We start from the raw sequence: 17,786 nt of genomic DNA, 5'->3' as shown, positions 1-17,786 counted from the left end.
TTGGATTAGTTAACCTTCTTGCCTTGGTTTTGTAGTTTTCATCAATATTGGAAAAATTGTTAACCATTTTTTCTTTTATCTTCTTTCTTATTACTGCAGCAGCATCAACTACATATGAGTTATTCTGAAGGGTTTTCCACAGCTTAGTTAATGTACATTTTTGTTCCATCTTTTTGTGTTTCATTTTTTATAGATCTTATTGCTATGTACTCAGATTCATTACTTCCTTTTGTTTACTTTATGAATTGTCTCATGTGTTCAAGATTTTTCTATTCCCAGTGTTTGGAACAGGACTAATTGTTATTTCCTCTAATCAATGAATTCATGTTTTTTTTTTTCCTCCCTTTCTTTAAAGATATGTTTGTTATCTTCTGCTTTGCATGGTTTCTGCCCAACCAACCTCTTACTTTATTCTGCAATTTGCAAATTACTGTCAGCACACCCCCATGGTTCTGAAATTTTAACTTTCCCACTGGTTTTAAGCAGTTTGAACATGATGATATTTCTTGGTGTTTATTCTACCTAGTGATCTTTAAGGCTTCTTGAATTTATAAATTTATGGTTTTCATCAGATTCAAAAATTTTTATTGATTATGTCTTTAGTTGTTCTGTTGTAGTTTTATATTTTTTGTTTGTGTGGTTTTATTCTTTTGCCTACTGCACTCTTTTATTCCCTTTCCCCAACAGCTTTTTTTTTTCCTACTCTCAAGTATATATATGTTAAATTGCTTTGTAGTGACCCACAAGTCATTTTCTGATTTGCTGTTCTATCCTTGTTCCCCATCTTCTTTTCTGTGTTTGCTCCGTCTTGGTTAGTTTCTCTTGTTTTATCTATAAATTCATGGATCTCTTCTTCTACATTGTCTACTGTGTTGGTAAACTTATCCAATAACTTTTTCATTATAGATGTTGCGTTTTTCAGCTTTAGAATATCAGTTTGGTTCTTTTTTATATCTCATATTTATTTTCTGTGTATCCACTCTTCCTTTAAGTTCACATTTATAATCACTGTTTTGAAGTCTTTCACTGAAATTGCTGATTTTCTGATTCTGTTCTATTGATTTGCACCTCTACTGCCCCACCCCCCCTTAGCTGTGAGATCACATTTTCTGCTGCTTTTTATGCCTAGTAACTTTCTATTGGCTGGTGACATTTTGAATGCTATTTTGTTGAGTATCTAGATTTTATTGTCTGTATAAAGAATTGAATTTTGTTTTGGCAGGTGGGTACTTATGTTTCGGCTTGGGATTGTTGTTGCTGTTTGTTTTGGTACTGGGGATTGAACCCAGGGGTGCTTAACCACTGAGCCACATCTGCAGACCTTTTTCTTAGTATTTACTTTAGAGATGGACCTCATTAAATTGCTGAAGCTGGCTTTGAAATTGTGATCTTTCTGTCTCAACCTCCCGAGCTACTGGGATTACAGGCATGCACCATCATGTCAGGCTCAGTTTGGGATTTTTGAGGTTTATTTTAAGCTTCACTAGAATGGATCCAGCATAGCATTTTCTCTGCAGCTAGTTTAATGCTATAATAAAGGTGGGGTTTCTTTCAAAACCATGTGTTCAGTGAGATCTCTGTATTCTTGTCGGTCAATTTTAATGCCTCATTGTGGAAACTGTGAATCTGTTCAACTTACACTTTCCAGTGTTCTTTTCCCAGTTCACCTGTGTAGCTTACTGTTCATCAAAAGATTCAAGGACAGTATGTGGATATATCTGTAGCCATTTCTCTGTGTGTCTTCCTCTTTCTCAGCTATGTCTTATAAATTCTTGCCACTTGGTTTCTCAAAGCTTCCATCTCTGTTACCTCAATGCAATATAACTACCTTACTTTGCTTGGATTCCCCTCCTGATGCTGAAGTTCTGGCAAAAAGCTGGGACTCACTTCTTTTCTTTTTTTTTCTTTCTGAGACCACAGTCCTGTTCTGTTTTTTAAAAAGTTATTTTGTATGCTGTCCAGTTTCTGGCTGTTTAAGACTATGGGCAAATTTACCAGTTATTCTCTCTTGGCTAAAAGTGAAGTCTCTGTTGTATACAGTTGTGGTATGTTAAGCACATATACCAAAATTGGAATGATATGGAGAAGATTAGCATGGTCCCTGCACAGGGATGACATACAAGTTCATGAAGCTCCATATTTAAAAAAAAAAAAAAAAAAAAGTGAAAGTAAGATATAACTTAACCTTTTTTGGCTGTAAGCTTCTTGAAGATAGAGATTTTCTTTTGTTCACTGTTATAACCCTAGTGTGTAAAATATTACCCAGAATATCATAGGTATTCAACAGATACCTATGACATTGGGGTTTTTATTGTTTTGTAGTGCTCAATATTAACTAGAGAACCAACCCAGGAACTCACCCTTTCAAGGAGTCCAATACTGAGCTATATCCCCAGCCCTAAATATTTGTTTAATGAATGTTGTTGAATGAATAAACATGTGGAACTTATATCTTGAATTTCATTTAGCCTGGATGATGTCTTAAATGATTATAATGAAAACTCAATTATCCACATACTTGAATAGTTCTGTTTGAGGTGTAAACTAGGCATCATGATCTTTAGTAGATCTTGGTAGATTATTTCTAACTATATGTAAATTATAAAAGAAAAGAGCCTTCAATGGAGGTAGAAGCCTTCTAAATTAGAAATCCTAGGAATTATTCTCTGAAAAGAACATTTCTTTCTCCCATGCTCCTGAAAGACATTAAATTTTACCACTTTGAATTACTTAATATGATTCAGGTTATCTCTGTTTCTCATTATGCAGTTTGGGTGATGGTTGCAGTTTTCCAACTCGCCTTGTTGGGATGGATCCAGAACAAGCTGCTACAGGCCAAAGTGAACATTCCAGAAGGTGTGCTTTTTTTTGTCCCTAAGTTTTTTTTTTTTTTTTTTTTTTTTGCTAAACAACTGTATACTTGTGTTATACATACATATCTTATGAATATATACAACAATAATCCAGTAAGCCACCATAGATTAAAAAAAAATTCTATTTAAAGTTTTTAACTGAAGTTTAATATGTATATGTGCCTAATATGCAGGCTGGGGATGTGGCTCAGTGATAGAGCTCTTTACTGGAAAATGTGAGGCCATGAGTTCAATCCCACTACTGAAAGAAAAAAAAAAAATTTAAAACTAGGACATCACAAAATGTTGGAAATGTCTGGGCAAACTAGGAAGCAAGTAAATATGGTGCATCTTCCTAAAAAGTAAGGTATTCTTCAAAGAAATTAGTCATTATACTAGTTTCCATTTTATTATGATAAGTAGGTTTTTAGCTATACTATCAAAATAATGAGGATTCAAACAATTTTTTCTTATTCATCTTAAGGAATTTTTCCTCATATTTGTATGGTAAGCAAATTTTCATCAATTCCGTGAAATAGTTCAATTTAAATGAAATTTTAAAGAATCTAGAGAAAATTCTGCCAAAGTGAAATAGTTGAGCCATATTTATGACAGAAATAGATTATAGAGGAGGAGGGGTCATAAGTTCCAAGATAACATGTTAATATTAGAAGACATAGGCCTTAGAACCTACAACCTAAGGCCTTAGAACTTAGAGTTCTAACATTTATTGTAGTCTCTGAACAAGTCATTGAAACTGTCTGAGCCTCAGTTTCTACCTCTGTAAAATGAAGATAATGAGACTTGCCTCCAGGGGTTACTGAAAGGGTCAAAATGATGTGCATACATACACATTTATAGCGCCTAGCACACTCTCTGGCCCACATCAGACACCAAATAAATTTTTATTCCTTTTCCTCCCTTCCTTCCTCCATTCCCCTCTTTCCCTGGTTCTCTTAGCTAGAAAAATAAGTCTACGCTAAATCACTAAATCATTTTTTCCCCTTAGATCTAAACTGGCGAGGTAGAAAGCAGAAAACTTGGGAAATGACAGGTAATTTTTTTGTACTGGCCACAGACATAGCTCCTCACCTGTCCTCATACTACCTTATGGCACCTGATTAACATAGTGTTAAAACTTTTCAGACTGGCCTCTGAAGCTTTTTTCTTTTGCCTAATTGTTTCATTTGCAGTTTTAGAATACAGATTCTTGGGTCCAGAGAGCCATTTCATTGGGGTGGGGGGTCCGTGGGTATATTTTCCTTTTCAAGGTGGCTTTTTCAGATGGCTGAGATCTCATGAGTTGCCCTTACATATTTAGGAGAAGGAATACTAATATGCTGCTTATTAATTTATTAAGTATCCTTAATTGAGCATTAAACAATTTACTAAGTTATTTGTTCCTCTTTTCAGTATTGGCTCAAATCAACCTTTTCCTATCAGACCACTTAGTGAATCAAAAAACCGTTTGTTGGACAATGAATCTCAATGGCTAGAGAATGGAGCTGAAGAAGGTGTTGTCAGATCAGGTAATAATTCTCACCTGAAAACACTGCTTCACCTATTTGGTTCAAATGAAAAGCAACAGATTTAATAAATGTTGAAAAAATAAAACAGTGTGATATTTTGAAATACTGAAATGTGAAACTGTAATAAAATGTATTATAAATGGGATGTTTGTGTTTATTGGCGGCTTCTGTGAGGAAAGGGGGCAGAGAAAGGCAGGTATAATATTTTTTATTGCATTCAGCTGGTTTTTTTGTTTTTCAACCACACATTTCTTCAGTAGTGTGGAAAGTCCTTTTGACATACGCTATTTCAAATAATGTTCTAAATAACTATTATTTAGGATTCTAGCTCATACTTATTGAAACTAATTTTTAAAAATTATAGTACTCTTTAAGAGTGCACTGGACCCAGTGTGGTAAGGCCGACCTGTAATCCCAACTATTTGAGAAGCTGAAGCAGGAGAAACTATAGGTCAAGGCCAGCCTAGGCAATTTAGCAAGACCCTGTCTCAAAAATATTTTAAAGGAATATGGGGACTAGGATGTACCTTTAGAGGTACAGCACTCTCCTAGCATGCATGAGGGCCTGGGTTCCACCCCCAACACTCTCCTCGCCCCCACAAAATAAAAGATACACTGAATGTGCTTTATTTTTCTATATAGTTCTAGGCTCAAACCCAAGGCCATACAGGTGCTAGGCAAGTGCTTTATCACTTAGCTACACCTCCCCCCTCTTGTTTTAACCTTTCTTAATGACTCACTTCATGAATTATAGAGTAGTTGATAAAATTGAAGTGGGATTTTTAATCAGATCTGGGTTTACTTAACTAGCTGAATACATGTCTGAGGTGTTTCTTTTTTGGGGGCGGGGGGCAGTATCAGGGATTGAACTCGGGCACTTAGCCACTGAGCCACATTCCCCAGCCCTATTTTGTATTTTATTTAGAGACAAGGTCTCACTGAGTTGCTTAACATCTTGCTTTTGCTGAGGCTGGCTTTGAACTTGCAATCCTCCTGCCTCAGCCTCCTGAGCCACTGGGATTACAGGCATGCGCCACTATGCTCGGCATGAGGTATTTCTTAATAGGAATAGTAATATTGTCATGTCTTCCTGCACTGTTAAAAAAAAAAAAAAGTTTGAGATCTTAAAATCAATTTGTACCAACTCTAGGAAATAATACTAAAAACTTGCATCAGAATTTATCTTCTTTAGAAAGAAGTATTTCTTTGGCTTTTACCAACATTTAAACATTTTCTTAAATTAGTACGTTTAGAATCTTATTTAGGATCTTGTGTAAGTGGAAAAATTCATTTTATGGACTTTTAAATTATTGCTGCTTAACATCTTTAATGCCGTTGTATACTATGGGGCTAAATATGAAACTAGACTTCTGACACAATGCTCTTTATTCACTTCTCCGTGTAGAGAAGGCAAATGGTTTGTGCTATAAACATATTTAGTGCTTACATAATATTTGTCTTTACTGTAATCAATTTTATCATTTAGCCAGGAACTTAATTTTTTTTTCATGTCATATATAATTATGTGCTTACAGGGACAAATAATCATGTTACAGTGGCAATAGAAAATTGAGTACCACTTGTTCATAACTAACCATTTGATAAAACCAAGGTAAGACAGTATAAAGGTAATTTCCTTGAGCAAATGTAGTTTATATTTGCATATTTCATAATCTCAAAAAACATTTGCTTTTTTTTCATTATATCAATACAGTAGTACAGAAAAGACTGGAGGGTAACATATGCCAAAATTTCGTTTCTCTTACTACTTCTAGCACAATGAAAAAAACATTTGTTGGATAGATAAATGAAGGAAAAATAGAAATAGTTTATGATTGGTATGTGGACAACTAACTTTTCAGTAAACAGTACCTTATTAGTTTTCTTTAAAGGTGATTTTTGCCCACAATTTGATCCAGAGAAGAATGATTACGTTAAGATGTTCATAATGTTATTTAGTTTTATAAAGACACACCAACAGATTTTTGATGTGTAACAAATTATCACAAATTTACTGCTTAGGACAACTGTGCACAGTTACTACCAGTTCCTTTCCAGCAGTTCAGTTTTCCAAAGGTATCTCACCTGGAGTCTCAACTAGCAGAGCATCAGCTTACTTGATTTCAGTCTCCTCAGAGGCTAATCAGGTCCTTACAGCAGACCTGGTGCCTGTGTCCACAAGTAGAGCTGGAGCCTAGGACCTAGGACAGAATGAGATCACAAGTTTGGGATGGCTTGGCAGAGTGTCACATTGGGCAGAGTAGGCTGTGGTCTGAAGAGGAACTAAGTGTATGTGCAAACATAGACTTGCACCAAAGCTGTAGCTATGAAACAGCACTTGTTCCTGGAGAGTCGCTCAGTACTGCTTCTACATTGTTTCTTAATGTAGGCAGGATACTGACTGAAACTTGTGGTTGTTGAGAATCACTAGCTGAAGTTTCTCTAATGGACACTGTGGGAACTTCCCCACATCTACAGCAAACTCTGAAGAGGTGAAGGTAGATACCTCATCTGATGATTCCCATGTTAACATCAGGAAGTACTATAAGAATTCCCCTCTTAAAATAAATAAATAATTTTAAAAAAAGAATCCCCCTCTGTTAATCTTGATTCCTTAGGAAAAGAAAGGGTTATTCCCTACTTACTGTTTATTAAAAAATCTTTATTAAATTTAGTTACGTTGGGACTGGGGTTGTAGCTTAGTGGTAGAGCACTTGCCTAGCATTTGTGAGGTACTGGGTTCAATCCTCAGCACCACATAAAAATAAATAAATGTATCCATCTACAACTAAAAAAAAAAAAATTAAAAAACTTTAGTAACATTAGCTGGGCACTGTGGTGCACACCTGTAATCCCAGCAACTCGGGAGGCTAAGGCAGGAGGATCCAGAATTTGAAGCCAGCCTCAGCAACTTAGCAAGGTCCGAAGCAATTTAGTGAGATATTATCTCAAAATAAAAATAAAAAGGGTTGGGGATGTAACTCAGTGGTTAAGTACCCCTGGGTTCAGTACCCTGATACCAAAAATTTTTTTTAATTAAAAAATAAATAAATTTAGTAACAATGAAGAATTTATTTCCTATCTTATAATAGTATCATCTTTATATCTTAGCCCACAGAGCCATTTAATATTTTGAGAAATAAAAAAATCTAATTTAACTAATTCAATTGTTTCTGTTTTCATAGGTGTATAAAAACACATTGTCGACTGATATTTTCAATTTTATTTGCAAGAAAATGATCAAAGGAATGAAATAATTTGAGTATAACAGAAGATATATTTTTTAAAAAAGGAAGCCTTTGTACAGTTCGCTGGATCCACGGGAGCACTACAAGCAGAATGATGCCTTAATTTTAAGTGTCCATTTGTGCAACATTGACTCACAGCTCAAAAGTGACTTGATTTTACTTTGGAAATAATACCTGTTATGACATGCTATAATATGTGCTATCATCACTTATGTGCATAAGTATTTTTTTGATATCTGAATTACAATATTAGAATTATTTCTTGGTATTCAGATGGGTTCTCACTCCAAAAACACAAACTAAAAACTTGTCTTAAATGAAGTATATCTAGGGTAAATGGTGACTGAAAGTGAATAATATCCAAATTACTGTTGCTTGTACTGTATAAGAGAAAGAAAATAACTGCTTTTTTATTGAGTATTTGCTAATTTATAATTACTATTTTATACTTTTCAACATTTTTAATAAAATTTTTTATTGTTGGCTATAATAACATTCAGAATGATTCAGATATCTAATCATTTAGAACATAGAATTCATGGGGATAATTTATTGATGGCTTAGAAGCATTAGTACAACCGTGTAGTATAGTATATGCCAAAGGCTTAAAAAAATCTTGGAAGTATAAGAAATATTTTGGGTACAATGCTTTTTTTATTACTTTTTGTTGAACTGTCAGGGGTTATTTATATGGGTAGGGGAAACACAAAGGTATTTGTGATATAGAAAAGTTGGGCACAATAGGGATAGATGGAAGTGGCTAAAAGAAAAATAAAGAAAAAGGTAGACAGGATACTGTAAGGTGTTGAAAAATATTTTCAAGCCAGATGCATTAGTACACCCAATCCCAATTCCTGGGGAGGCTGAAGCAGGAGAATTGCAAGTTTGAGGTCAGCCCAGGCAATTTAGCAAGACTCTGTCTCAGAATAAAATAAAAAGGGCTGGGGATTTAGTGCAGTAGTAGAGTTTTTGCCTAGCATGCATGAGGCCCTGGGTTCAATTGCCAGTACTGGGGAAAAAAAAATTTTTTTTTTCAGTGCTAAATGTATTGAGAATAAAACATGCTGTTGAGTTGACTTTTAAATTTCAATTTAAGTAATAACTAAATTTTTCTTTGAAACTTTTTATAGTGATCCTATAACTTATAAACAGTGACTTAAAGTATAAAGTAGGAACAATACTTGAGAGTAATATTGCTTTTAGGAAGAAATTCTAAAGCTGAGTAGTCATTTAAAAGTCCCAGTCTCTGAGAAGTGGATTCTACTCTTAACTGCAAAATCTTAAATCTGACTTCTTATTAGTAGTTTATTCTCGCCAGATACACTTTTCCTTTTAAAATCTTAACTTAAATGACAGGAATTGCTGTATTCTAGAGAATAGTACAATATCATATTAAAAGATAATGTACAAATGTTACTCCTCATTTATACTATTGAATCAGATACACATTCTTGAAATGATTGGTTGCTTCCAGTAGGTGGGTAGAGAGAAATTTTAGCAGCTTAAGTAAGTATCAGAGGCTGTAATTTCCATATATGTAAAATGGAAGTATGGGTCCTCAATATTTTGGACTGGATGATTTCTAACATTCTGCAATGCCTGATTTTGCAAAATAACCTTGTTTTTCATCCCTCTAACAAATATTTTAGCAGTATCTTCTAATGTTAACCAGTATACTAGGGATAACTGTTTAAAACTAGCATAAATTTTATAGCTGATGTTCCAAGATTATAGTTTGAAGGATTTGCCTAATTCCCACAGGCTATTAAAGCTTAAAAAGTAATTTTTTTTCCCCTTTGGACCAAAGGAACAATTAAGCTTTGAAAACACTTTGGAGTCCTATAATATGGTTTCTTCTACCTTCATTTCAATTCTTTAATCTTAATTCTGGAAACCTAGAATGAGAGTTAAGAGAAATCAGTTACCAACCAAGAACATGTCAGTTTGGTGGTTTGTATATTATAAGGAGTGAGTAAATGTTTATCTGTACTTCACTATTTTCAGAAATGTTCTGATCCTTTTTGTATATCTATATTTAGATCAGAGGATTTGCATGCACCTGGCTAACAATTGCAAAAGCTTAACTTTCCCCTTTAACCTATTCAGGCACTTTTGTGGAAGTATAATCTTTCTTAATTCTTCTCATTTGTTATTTAATATCTTTAATAGCATAGTAAACAAACACCTTTTCAGAAATTTTCAGTTTAAGACTTTTACTGTAGTTACCTTTGATTTAATTACAGCCAACATTTTGCCATATTCTAAATAATCTAGCTGAATTTATTCATACATTTTACTGACGATTCATTAAGAGCCTACCAGTGGTATAGGAACCAGGAAAAGGCTGCCTCTTTGGTATTTCAACTGGTATTGATTACTGATATCAATTGTTTGAGGAGAAAGGTCAAAATGAAGCCTTGCCAAAATTTCTAATTATTACTGTTTTTCATCCTTCAAACACTTGAACATTTGTGATGATACTGAGGAAAAACAAGGTTGAATTTCAGGTCTTACCATTGCCATTAAAAACAAATTAGGAGTCTTGGTTTACCTGGGCACACACTTACTTGAAGATTTGATACCTGAGTCCTCTGACAAAATATCACTATGCCAAACCAAAGAGCAGCTGCAGTATATTAGTGGTTGAACATGTTTACACAGCTTAGTGCATCTTTACATGAAAATGATTTTTTAAAAAAACTTTTTACATATTCAATGGTTATGATCCAGTGTGTCACAAGTGAGTATAATTGTAAGATGAGTTTGAATCAAATATACAGTGTTTACTTGAATTTTATTTCTATTAGAAAGCAAATTTTGACTATGTTTACAGGAGCGGTTAAGATGATCAGATGTGAGATTCTCCAGTTGTCTTGCAAATGTATACACAAAGGACTGCATATTTGGGGCATTGAATAGACAGTAACTTACATGTAAGTTTCACTTACATTTTGTTTTAGGACTAGCACTGCTGTCGATGAAAAATATTTTTAACTAATGTGTTATTAAGAAATTAATCATATTTTTGCATTTCAGCCAAAATAAAGACCATATCTAATAACCTGTTAGATACAGGTAGTCTGTAAATCTGAAATCCATGTTTCATAATGATCTAAACTGTATTTTTTTCAATTTCAATTTAAAATGCAGTGTAGATTAAGAAAGGTCCATATTTTTCTGATGACTCCTCTATATTATTTTGTTGGGTTGCATAAAGAAGCAAGGAATTGTATTTGTAATAAAAGAGTAAGAAAGCTACTAGCTAAGTTAATTATATTTGTATATGATTGCAGATGAGTCTATGCCCATTTAAAAGAAAAGATGGACTCTATTTTAAAAGTGATCTTTAATAATGCTTTTATAGAAACAAATTTGAAATACAGTTTACCTTGGTTGTCTTATGAAGAACCATAAACCTTGTATTTATTTCTCATTTGTATAATCCTGGACCATTACTTAATGTTGACTCTGTCTTTTGGATGGCCTAACCTACATTAACATTTACGCAGAACAGTTAAACAATTTTTTTCAAAAATCATATTTACTTTATTAATAAATAAATAAATAAATATACAGTCTTGTTTTTGAGTTTTTTGTTTGTTTTTGTTATAAAGTGGTATTTGCCAGATGAGAAAAATAATTATTATTTTGGTCAATTTGAAAATCTTATAGTAGTTTACAGAAATAGACTAATAATTTAGGAAAACCTCCTCTAAGATGATATGTACACGGTGCAATAAAGTTGTATTTACTAGTTTAATTTAATACCTAAAGAGTTTCATTTAGCTTTTACTAATCATAATTTCAGAAGTTACTTTAGGATCTTGAGTATCTTCACATCACTATGAAGTTATTGAGTCGTGGCTAAATGCCAGGTAATAAATTTTATCTTGTTTATTCTTTTATGCCATCTGTGTTTGGGTTCCCTTCAGTTCTTTTTTTTTTTTTTAAATATTTATTCATTTATGTATTTTCTTTTTGAATTTTAGGTGGACACATTATTTTGTTTTTATGTGGTACTGAGGATCGAACCCAGTGCCTCATGCATGCTAGGCAAGCACTCTACCACTGAGCCACTACTCCAGTCCCTCCCTTCAGTTCTAATATGGACTGACAAATAAAAACAGAAGGCTCTGAGGTTGAGCTGATTCCCAGTTCTCAGGATAGTTAAATTTCAAAATGTTCACAAGAACAATAGAGGCCAGTAGAGATGAACCAACCTTTCCCTACCCCATTCAAAACATTATTTTGGGACTGGAGAGGAGGAGTAACTACTAAATGGCCAAAAGCCTGATTTGACACCAAAAAAAGATGTTTACTTTCATTAAATAACATCAGTATGGCTTTACTTTTCTCATTTCTTATAGACTGGCTTTTTGGAGCCCCACCGGCAATTAGTAATGCTGTTCTCTTATGTATATGATTTACTATGTCTTCCAGATTTTACAGGGATGGGAACTAAGTTTTTCAATGCAACAGATTTTTATGGGTGTTTTAACAAATTTGTAACAAAGTTAGTGTCTTTGACCCCACCTTGTCAGTGCCTTCCACCAGATAGGATTTAGGTGAGTTTATACTAAGTAATTCATAACTTGTGGTTCTTAAACCCTCTATCTCCTCTGTTCTCGATATAAGGAGATTATTTTCATCCAGGATTTCTATCTCTATTAACCTTCTGTTGTACTTCCTCTTGGCCTCTAAGCCAGGTTAACACCTTCAGTGCTACCTAGAACACTGTATTTCTATTACTTATTTCGCTTTGTTGTTTATTATACATACTCTTAAGTGAACTACAATAAATTCTTGAAGACTGATTTGTTTTGTAGTAGCCTCGCACAAAATGAACACAAGATCAGAAAGGAATTGTTATGAATTTCATATCTATTAAATTTTCCTGTAGTGTTCCTAGGTTCTCAATAAAGTGAGTTCCAGAACCTACAAAATTTTCCTATATTTGAAAAAAATTGATCAAATTTTCATATGTTTTAGTAGTTGTTCATGTTGGTGCAGTCTCTGGAGAGCACTTTGGTTTGGCAACATTCATCAAGTTTTCAAATGTCCATATTTTTTGACACCTCAATTCTACTTTTAGGAGTTGTATAGATATGTTGTATTTTATATTAGGATATTCATCGCAGGACTGTATGAAGCGAAACAAGATTGCAAATGGCATATATGTCTCACCGTAATTTATGGTTGTACGTGCAATTAAATATCTGAAAGGATATACAGTCAATATGAAGAAGGTTGCCTCCAAGGAGGGAAGCCAGAAATAGACCATGTTCTAGCTGGTCAGGGTGGTGCATGCCTATAATCCCAACATTGGGAGGCTGAGGCAGGATTGCAGACTGAAAGGCAGCCTCAGCAACTTGGCAAGCCCCTAAGCAATTTAGGAATACCCTGTCTCAAAAAAAAATTATTTTCTTAAAGAGGCCTGGGGATTAATAGCCCCTAAATTCAATCTGTGGTACCAAAAAAAAAAAAAAGGCTCTGTTTCTCCATATTCCTTTTTGTACCATGTACATACTATTTAAAAAGAAACAGTGAAGAAAAGATATGATGCCAGACCACTGCTAACCATTTGGGAAAAAATAGAGCTCCTTGTCTTTCACAATGGTACTTCAAAACAATGCCAGATGGCTCACTAACTTAATTATTTTAAGATGAAAGGTACTTCAAGAAAATAAGGGTAAAGTCTTTTATAGTGGGATAAGAAAGGTGTATAATGCTGGTAACAAAAAAACAGTACACTAATAAAAAATGAGGGGCTAAGTATAACTCGGGCAGAATGTTTAGTTTGTGTAAGGCCCTGGGTTTAATCCCCAAAACCACAATAATTACTTTAGTGGATATAGAATGAATAAAATTCACACCAAAAAAATAATTATCAGTAGTACAACATATGAAAAGATGTTTACTTTCATTAAATAAATATATTAAAGCAATTAAGATTATTTTTTCTTAGAATAATTGCTGAGGTTGTAGGCATAGAAGCATTTTTGGTAAGAGTATAGAATGATCTAACTTTATAAAAAGGAATTGGGCAATAAGGGTCAAAGTTTTTACTGTACATAACCTCTGTAGCAACCCTACTTTGGGGGATTTATACAGAAAGGAAGGCTGGTTTGAGAAGCTTTTTTTTTTTTTTTTTTTTGAAGAGGTGTGTTAAAATAATAAAAGGCTAGATCCAGTGATGTGTGCCTGTAATTCCAGTAGCTCCAGAGACAGGAGGATTGCAAGTTCAAAGCCAACCTCAGCAGTTTAGCAAACCCTTAAACAACTTAGGAAGACCCTGTCTCAAAATTTTAAAAAATTAAAATGACTGGAGATGGGGTTTGTACTTTTGGGTTCAATCCCTGGTACAAGAAGGAAAAAAAATTAGGGAAAAACACTGTTCATCAATGTTCATCTTCATCACATGAAGCCCTTTAATGGTTTTGTTTAGCTATATTCATATAAATTGAAATATCACCACGGGAAAGATCTTGAAGACATTAAGCTAAACTATCAAGCTGTAGAAATATATATATATATATAATCATACAAAGGGGCAGTGTATCTTGGTATTTATGTGTTCAAACTTGGCCTGATAAGCACCTGCTCCAGAGGATGGGTTAGTGGTGGGAATAGAGGCGCAGCCAGCTCTGCTTTCCCAATGTCTACATGAGATAGGAACATGGGAGTACATAAAGACCCTGGGACCCTCACAAAAAAGAATCTGAAATGGCAAGGCAGCACCTGAGTGGCAGTGAGAGAACCTAAAACTGCAGTGGGTCTTGCTTGGGGTTCTAGGTACAGAGGAAGAAGTGTTGGCTAATGATCTGACCATCAGAAATAATGACAGTCAATTGGAAGACTGATCAACTATGGGCTAGCTGCTATAAGCTTTTCCTTCAATCTTTTGAAAAAGTTATGATGTCTTTGCAATATGTCACTCTTCTTGATATATGGAGGATTTGGCAATGTGTAAGAAAAATACAATTTGAAAAACTAGTTTTCAGGCTGGAAGTATGCTTAATGGAAGGGCACAGTGGAAGGGCATTTGCTAAGCATGTGTGAGGTCCTGGGTTCAATTCCCAACACTACAAAAAACATCACCAAAAATCTTTATAATCTTTGTTCACTAGAAAGAAACACTTATCTTCTGGAAGTCACTTTTGGAAATGCAATTTTTACATCATTTCTTGGACTTACTCAGGCCCATGTTGGAGGGGAGGGCAAAAGGTAGCTGAGGGAGGAATATGGTTCCTGCTAGAACGCACATATTAGAACCATTTACTGTTGTGTTGTTAACACTCCTGTGTATAAAGTGATTAAACTTGGGCCCCTTCATTAAAATACCTAGCATTTTTTAAAAAAAATATTTAGTTGTAGATGAACACACAGTATCTTTACTTATTTTTATGTTGTGCTGAAGATTGAACCCAGTGCCTCACACATGCAAGGCAAGCACTTTACTACTGAGCTACAGCCTCAGCCACAAAACATCTAGCATTTTTACATTTTTGGAAGTAGATGTGAAATAGTGTCAATATTTTCAATTTTCTTAGATTGTCTAATGGGCTAAACCACTCTGAAAAATAACATTAATCAAGTGGGGAAAAAGGCACACTCATACATTGCTGGTGGGACTGCAAATTGGTGCAACCCTAACAGAAAGCAGTATGGAGATTCCTTAGAAAACTTGGAATGGAACCACCATTTGACCCAGCTATTCTACTCCTCAGTCTATACCCAAAGAAATTAAAATCAACATACTATGGTAACACAGCCACATTAAAGTTCATAGCAGCACAATTCACAATAATAACTAAACTGGAACCAATCTAGATGCCCTTCAGTAGATGAATGGATGAAGAAACTGTGGCACATATACATAATGGAATATTACTCAGCACTAAAAGAGAATAAAATTATGGCATTTGCAGGCAAATGGATGGAACTGGAGAATATCATACTAAGCAAAGCCAATCCCAAAAAATCAAAGCCCAAATGTTCTCTCTGATATGTACATGCTGATCCATAAGGGGGAAGAGATGGAAAAAATAGAGAAACTTTGGGCAAAGGGGAGGGATGGTGGGAAGGGGAAATGAGGGCAGGAAAGATGATGGAATGAGATAGATATCATTACCCTAGGTATGACTGCACATATGATGTGACGCTATGCTACATCGTGTACAACCAAAGAATTGCAAAGCTGTGCTACAACTGTGTACAATGAATCAAAAATGCATTCGCTATTGTATATACCTAATTAAAATAAATATAAATAAAATACACCTATTAATGCTTTTCACTGAGTAAATAGAAGGGAAATTATGCATTTATTTAGCATTGCTGTTTATAGTGTATATTAAATAACCGTATGTTCTATTTTCATGTGATAGAATATATTTTTGTACACTTTTTGTTTAAATTTATAAGGAAGACTTCTTATTTTTATTTTTTGGTACTGGGGAGAGAATCCAGGGGCACTCAACCACTGAGCCACATCACCAGCCCTATTGTATTTTATTTAGAGATAGGGTTTGAGTTGCTTAGTGCCCCACTTTTGCTGAGGCTGGCTTTAAATCCTCTTGTCTCAGCCTCCTGAGCCACTGGGCATGCACCACTATACCCTCCCCAACCCCCCACCCCCAGCCCTGGGGTTACCTTTATTCCGGAAAAAAGCTTACTTTAAAAAAAAAAAAAAAATCTTTAACTGGTGATTGATATGGTATGACAACAATCCTGATAAATACCTTTTATCCCAATTAAATGTCTACTTTTAGTAGTTAAATCCCAGAAGAAAAAAATTTTATTTTATTTTTTTTGGTGGAGGTGTATTATTGGGTTTGAGTCCAGGGGTGATTTGTGTATGTGTCTATGTGGTGTTGGGGATTAGAACCCAGGGCCTTGTGCATTCACGGCAAACACTGTACCAACTAAGGTGTATATCCAGCCCAAGGGGACATTTCACCCCTGTGCTACATTCCCAGCCCCCACTCCTCTATTTTTGGTTAAATTGAGGCTGGCCTCTGCCTCAACCTCCCAGTCCAGGGGATTACAGGTGTGTACTGGACCAGAAAATGCTAATTTTAAGAGCATGTTATTTTTTTTTTTTTTAAAGTATGTTTAACTGGAAAAGCACATATTTCCATTTAAGTTGAGGCAACTATTCTTGACAGAAGGTAGACAAACTATTGTTGCACAATAAAGCCCTATCAGATCCACTGAAGCCAAGACCCCAAATCATAGTTTGTAGTTTTATTAAGCTTCCACGTAAAATAGTTTATATCATTAATGACTCAGGAAATTCCTGATCTCTCCCTATCAGGTTAAAGAAACAAAACACATTAGGTCAGTGATTAGGTTTTTTTAAATATCAAGGCGTTTTGACAAAGCTCATGTTTGTTTGTTTTAAAAAGATTCTGGCCTGAAGTCTCACATGTACATAGAAACAACAGGGTTGTTTTTTTGTTTGTTTGTTTGTTTGCTTGGATTTTATTCCAGGATCAGGTAAAGACAAGGCAGATGATGGCTCAGGGTTAGGACCATTTCTTGGTGACATTGAGATGGTTGAGCTGATCTGCAACAAATCTATGTGGGGGAAACTTGGAAGTGCTGGCCGCCTTGATGGCCTCGAAAGCCTGTGCCCTGCGCACGCTGGCGTGGCCGTACTCCTGCTCCGCCGTCATGTAGGGCATGCTCAACCAGTAGTGGTTCTCCGCCTCGATCTCCAGGCGACGGATCATGTTCTGCTTCGCCAACAAAGACACCCCCCGCGGCCGCCGGTGCTTCCCGATCCACTGCCTTCCAGGAATGCGATTGCGGCAGCGAAGAGCAGTGAGGAACATGGTGTCTGCTGAGGAAAGGGCACAGAGCTAGAGACACAAGCTGGAGACCGCCGGGCCAGAGAAGAGGGCTCGCAATCCGGACTCACACGCCACGGGCGATTCTAGTCCTGGCGGCCAAAAATGCGCACTCACCCCCGCCCCCGCAACACAGCGACGGGAACCACAGTCTAAAGTGGAGGAAGAGGCCTCTCCTCGCACCCACAGAGCCCAGGCACTCACCAAGAACTTTGCGCCCCAGCCGCGGCCAGCAAACGCTATATGGAAGCACGTGAGCCTCTCGGGGTCACCCGGGACCTTCTCGTGATAATTCAGCTCTCGCGA

At 35.5% G+C, this 17,786-nt stretch overlaps 2 protein-coding genes and 1 non-coding gene across 10 annotated transcripts in view; 2 read left to right on the top strand and 1 right to left on the bottom strand.

Annotated features, from left to right (window-relative positions):
• Positions 1 to 11,136, top strand: part of Zdhhc20 (zDHHC palmitoyltransferase 20) — a 79,580-nt gene extending 68,444 nt beyond the window's left edge. For 4 of the 6 annotated variants that reach the window (XM_076872004.1, XM_076872003.1, XM_076872002.1 and 1 more), the window contains 4 exons: positions 2,770 to 2,856; positions 4,266 to 4,381; positions 5,917 to 5,993; positions 7,567 to 11,136. In XM_076872004.1, the coding sequence (XP_076728119.1) occupies positions 2,770 to 2,856; positions 4,266 to 4,381; positions 5,917 to 5,954 (241 nt within the window). In that variant the 3' untranslated portion in view covers positions 5,955 to 5,993; positions 7,567 to 11,136. Of the gene's footprint in view, positions 1 to 2,769; positions 2,857 to 3,861; positions 3,907 to 4,265; positions 4,382 to 5,916; positions 5,994 to 7,566 lie in introns of those variants that run through there. The other 2 variants (XM_076872001.1, XM_076872005.1) reach the window with 2 other exon arrangements.
• Positions 2,043 to 2,144, top strand: LOC143411896 (U6 spliceosomal RNA). Its single transcript, XR_013092908.1, has one exon. It is a non-coding gene; the product is annotated as a U6 spliceosomal RNA (small nuclear RNA).
• Positions 11,137 to 16,860: 5,724 nt separating the features above from the next.
• Positions 16,861 to 17,766, bottom strand: Mrpl57 (mitochondrial ribosomal protein L57). 3 transcript variants are annotated; one of them, XM_076872441.1, is made up of 2 exons: positions 17,685 to 17,766; positions 16,861 to 17,470 (listed from the first exon to the last, which is right to left on the bottom strand). In XM_076872441.1, exon 2 carries the CDS (start codon positions 17,463 to 17,465, stop codon positions 17,157 to 17,159), a length of 309 nt encoding a protein of 102 aa, XP_076728556.1. In that variant the 5' UTR covers positions 17,466 to 17,470; positions 17,685 to 17,766; the 3' UTR covers positions 16,861 to 17,156. The 3 variants fall into 3 exon arrangements, with proteins under 3 accessions (XP_076728556.1, XP_076728558.1, XP_076728559.1); XM_076872443.1 differs by having other exon boundaries at positions 16,861 to 17,473; positions 17,685 to 17,759; XM_076872444.1 differs by lacking the exon at positions 17,685 to 17,766 and adding an exon at positions 17,598 to 17,678.
• Positions 17,767 to 17,786: the final 20 nt, after the last annotated feature.

Source organism: Callospermophilus lateralis, chromosome 12, assembly GCF_048772815.1.
Source record: "Callospermophilus lateralis isolate mCalLat2 chromosome 12, mCalLat2.hap1, whole genome shotgun sequence".
NCBI lineage: Eukaryota > Metazoa > Chordata > Mammalia > Rodentia > Sciuridae > Callospermophilus > Callospermophilus lateralis.
This window is presented reverse-complemented; position numbering and strand designations above follow the sequence as displayed.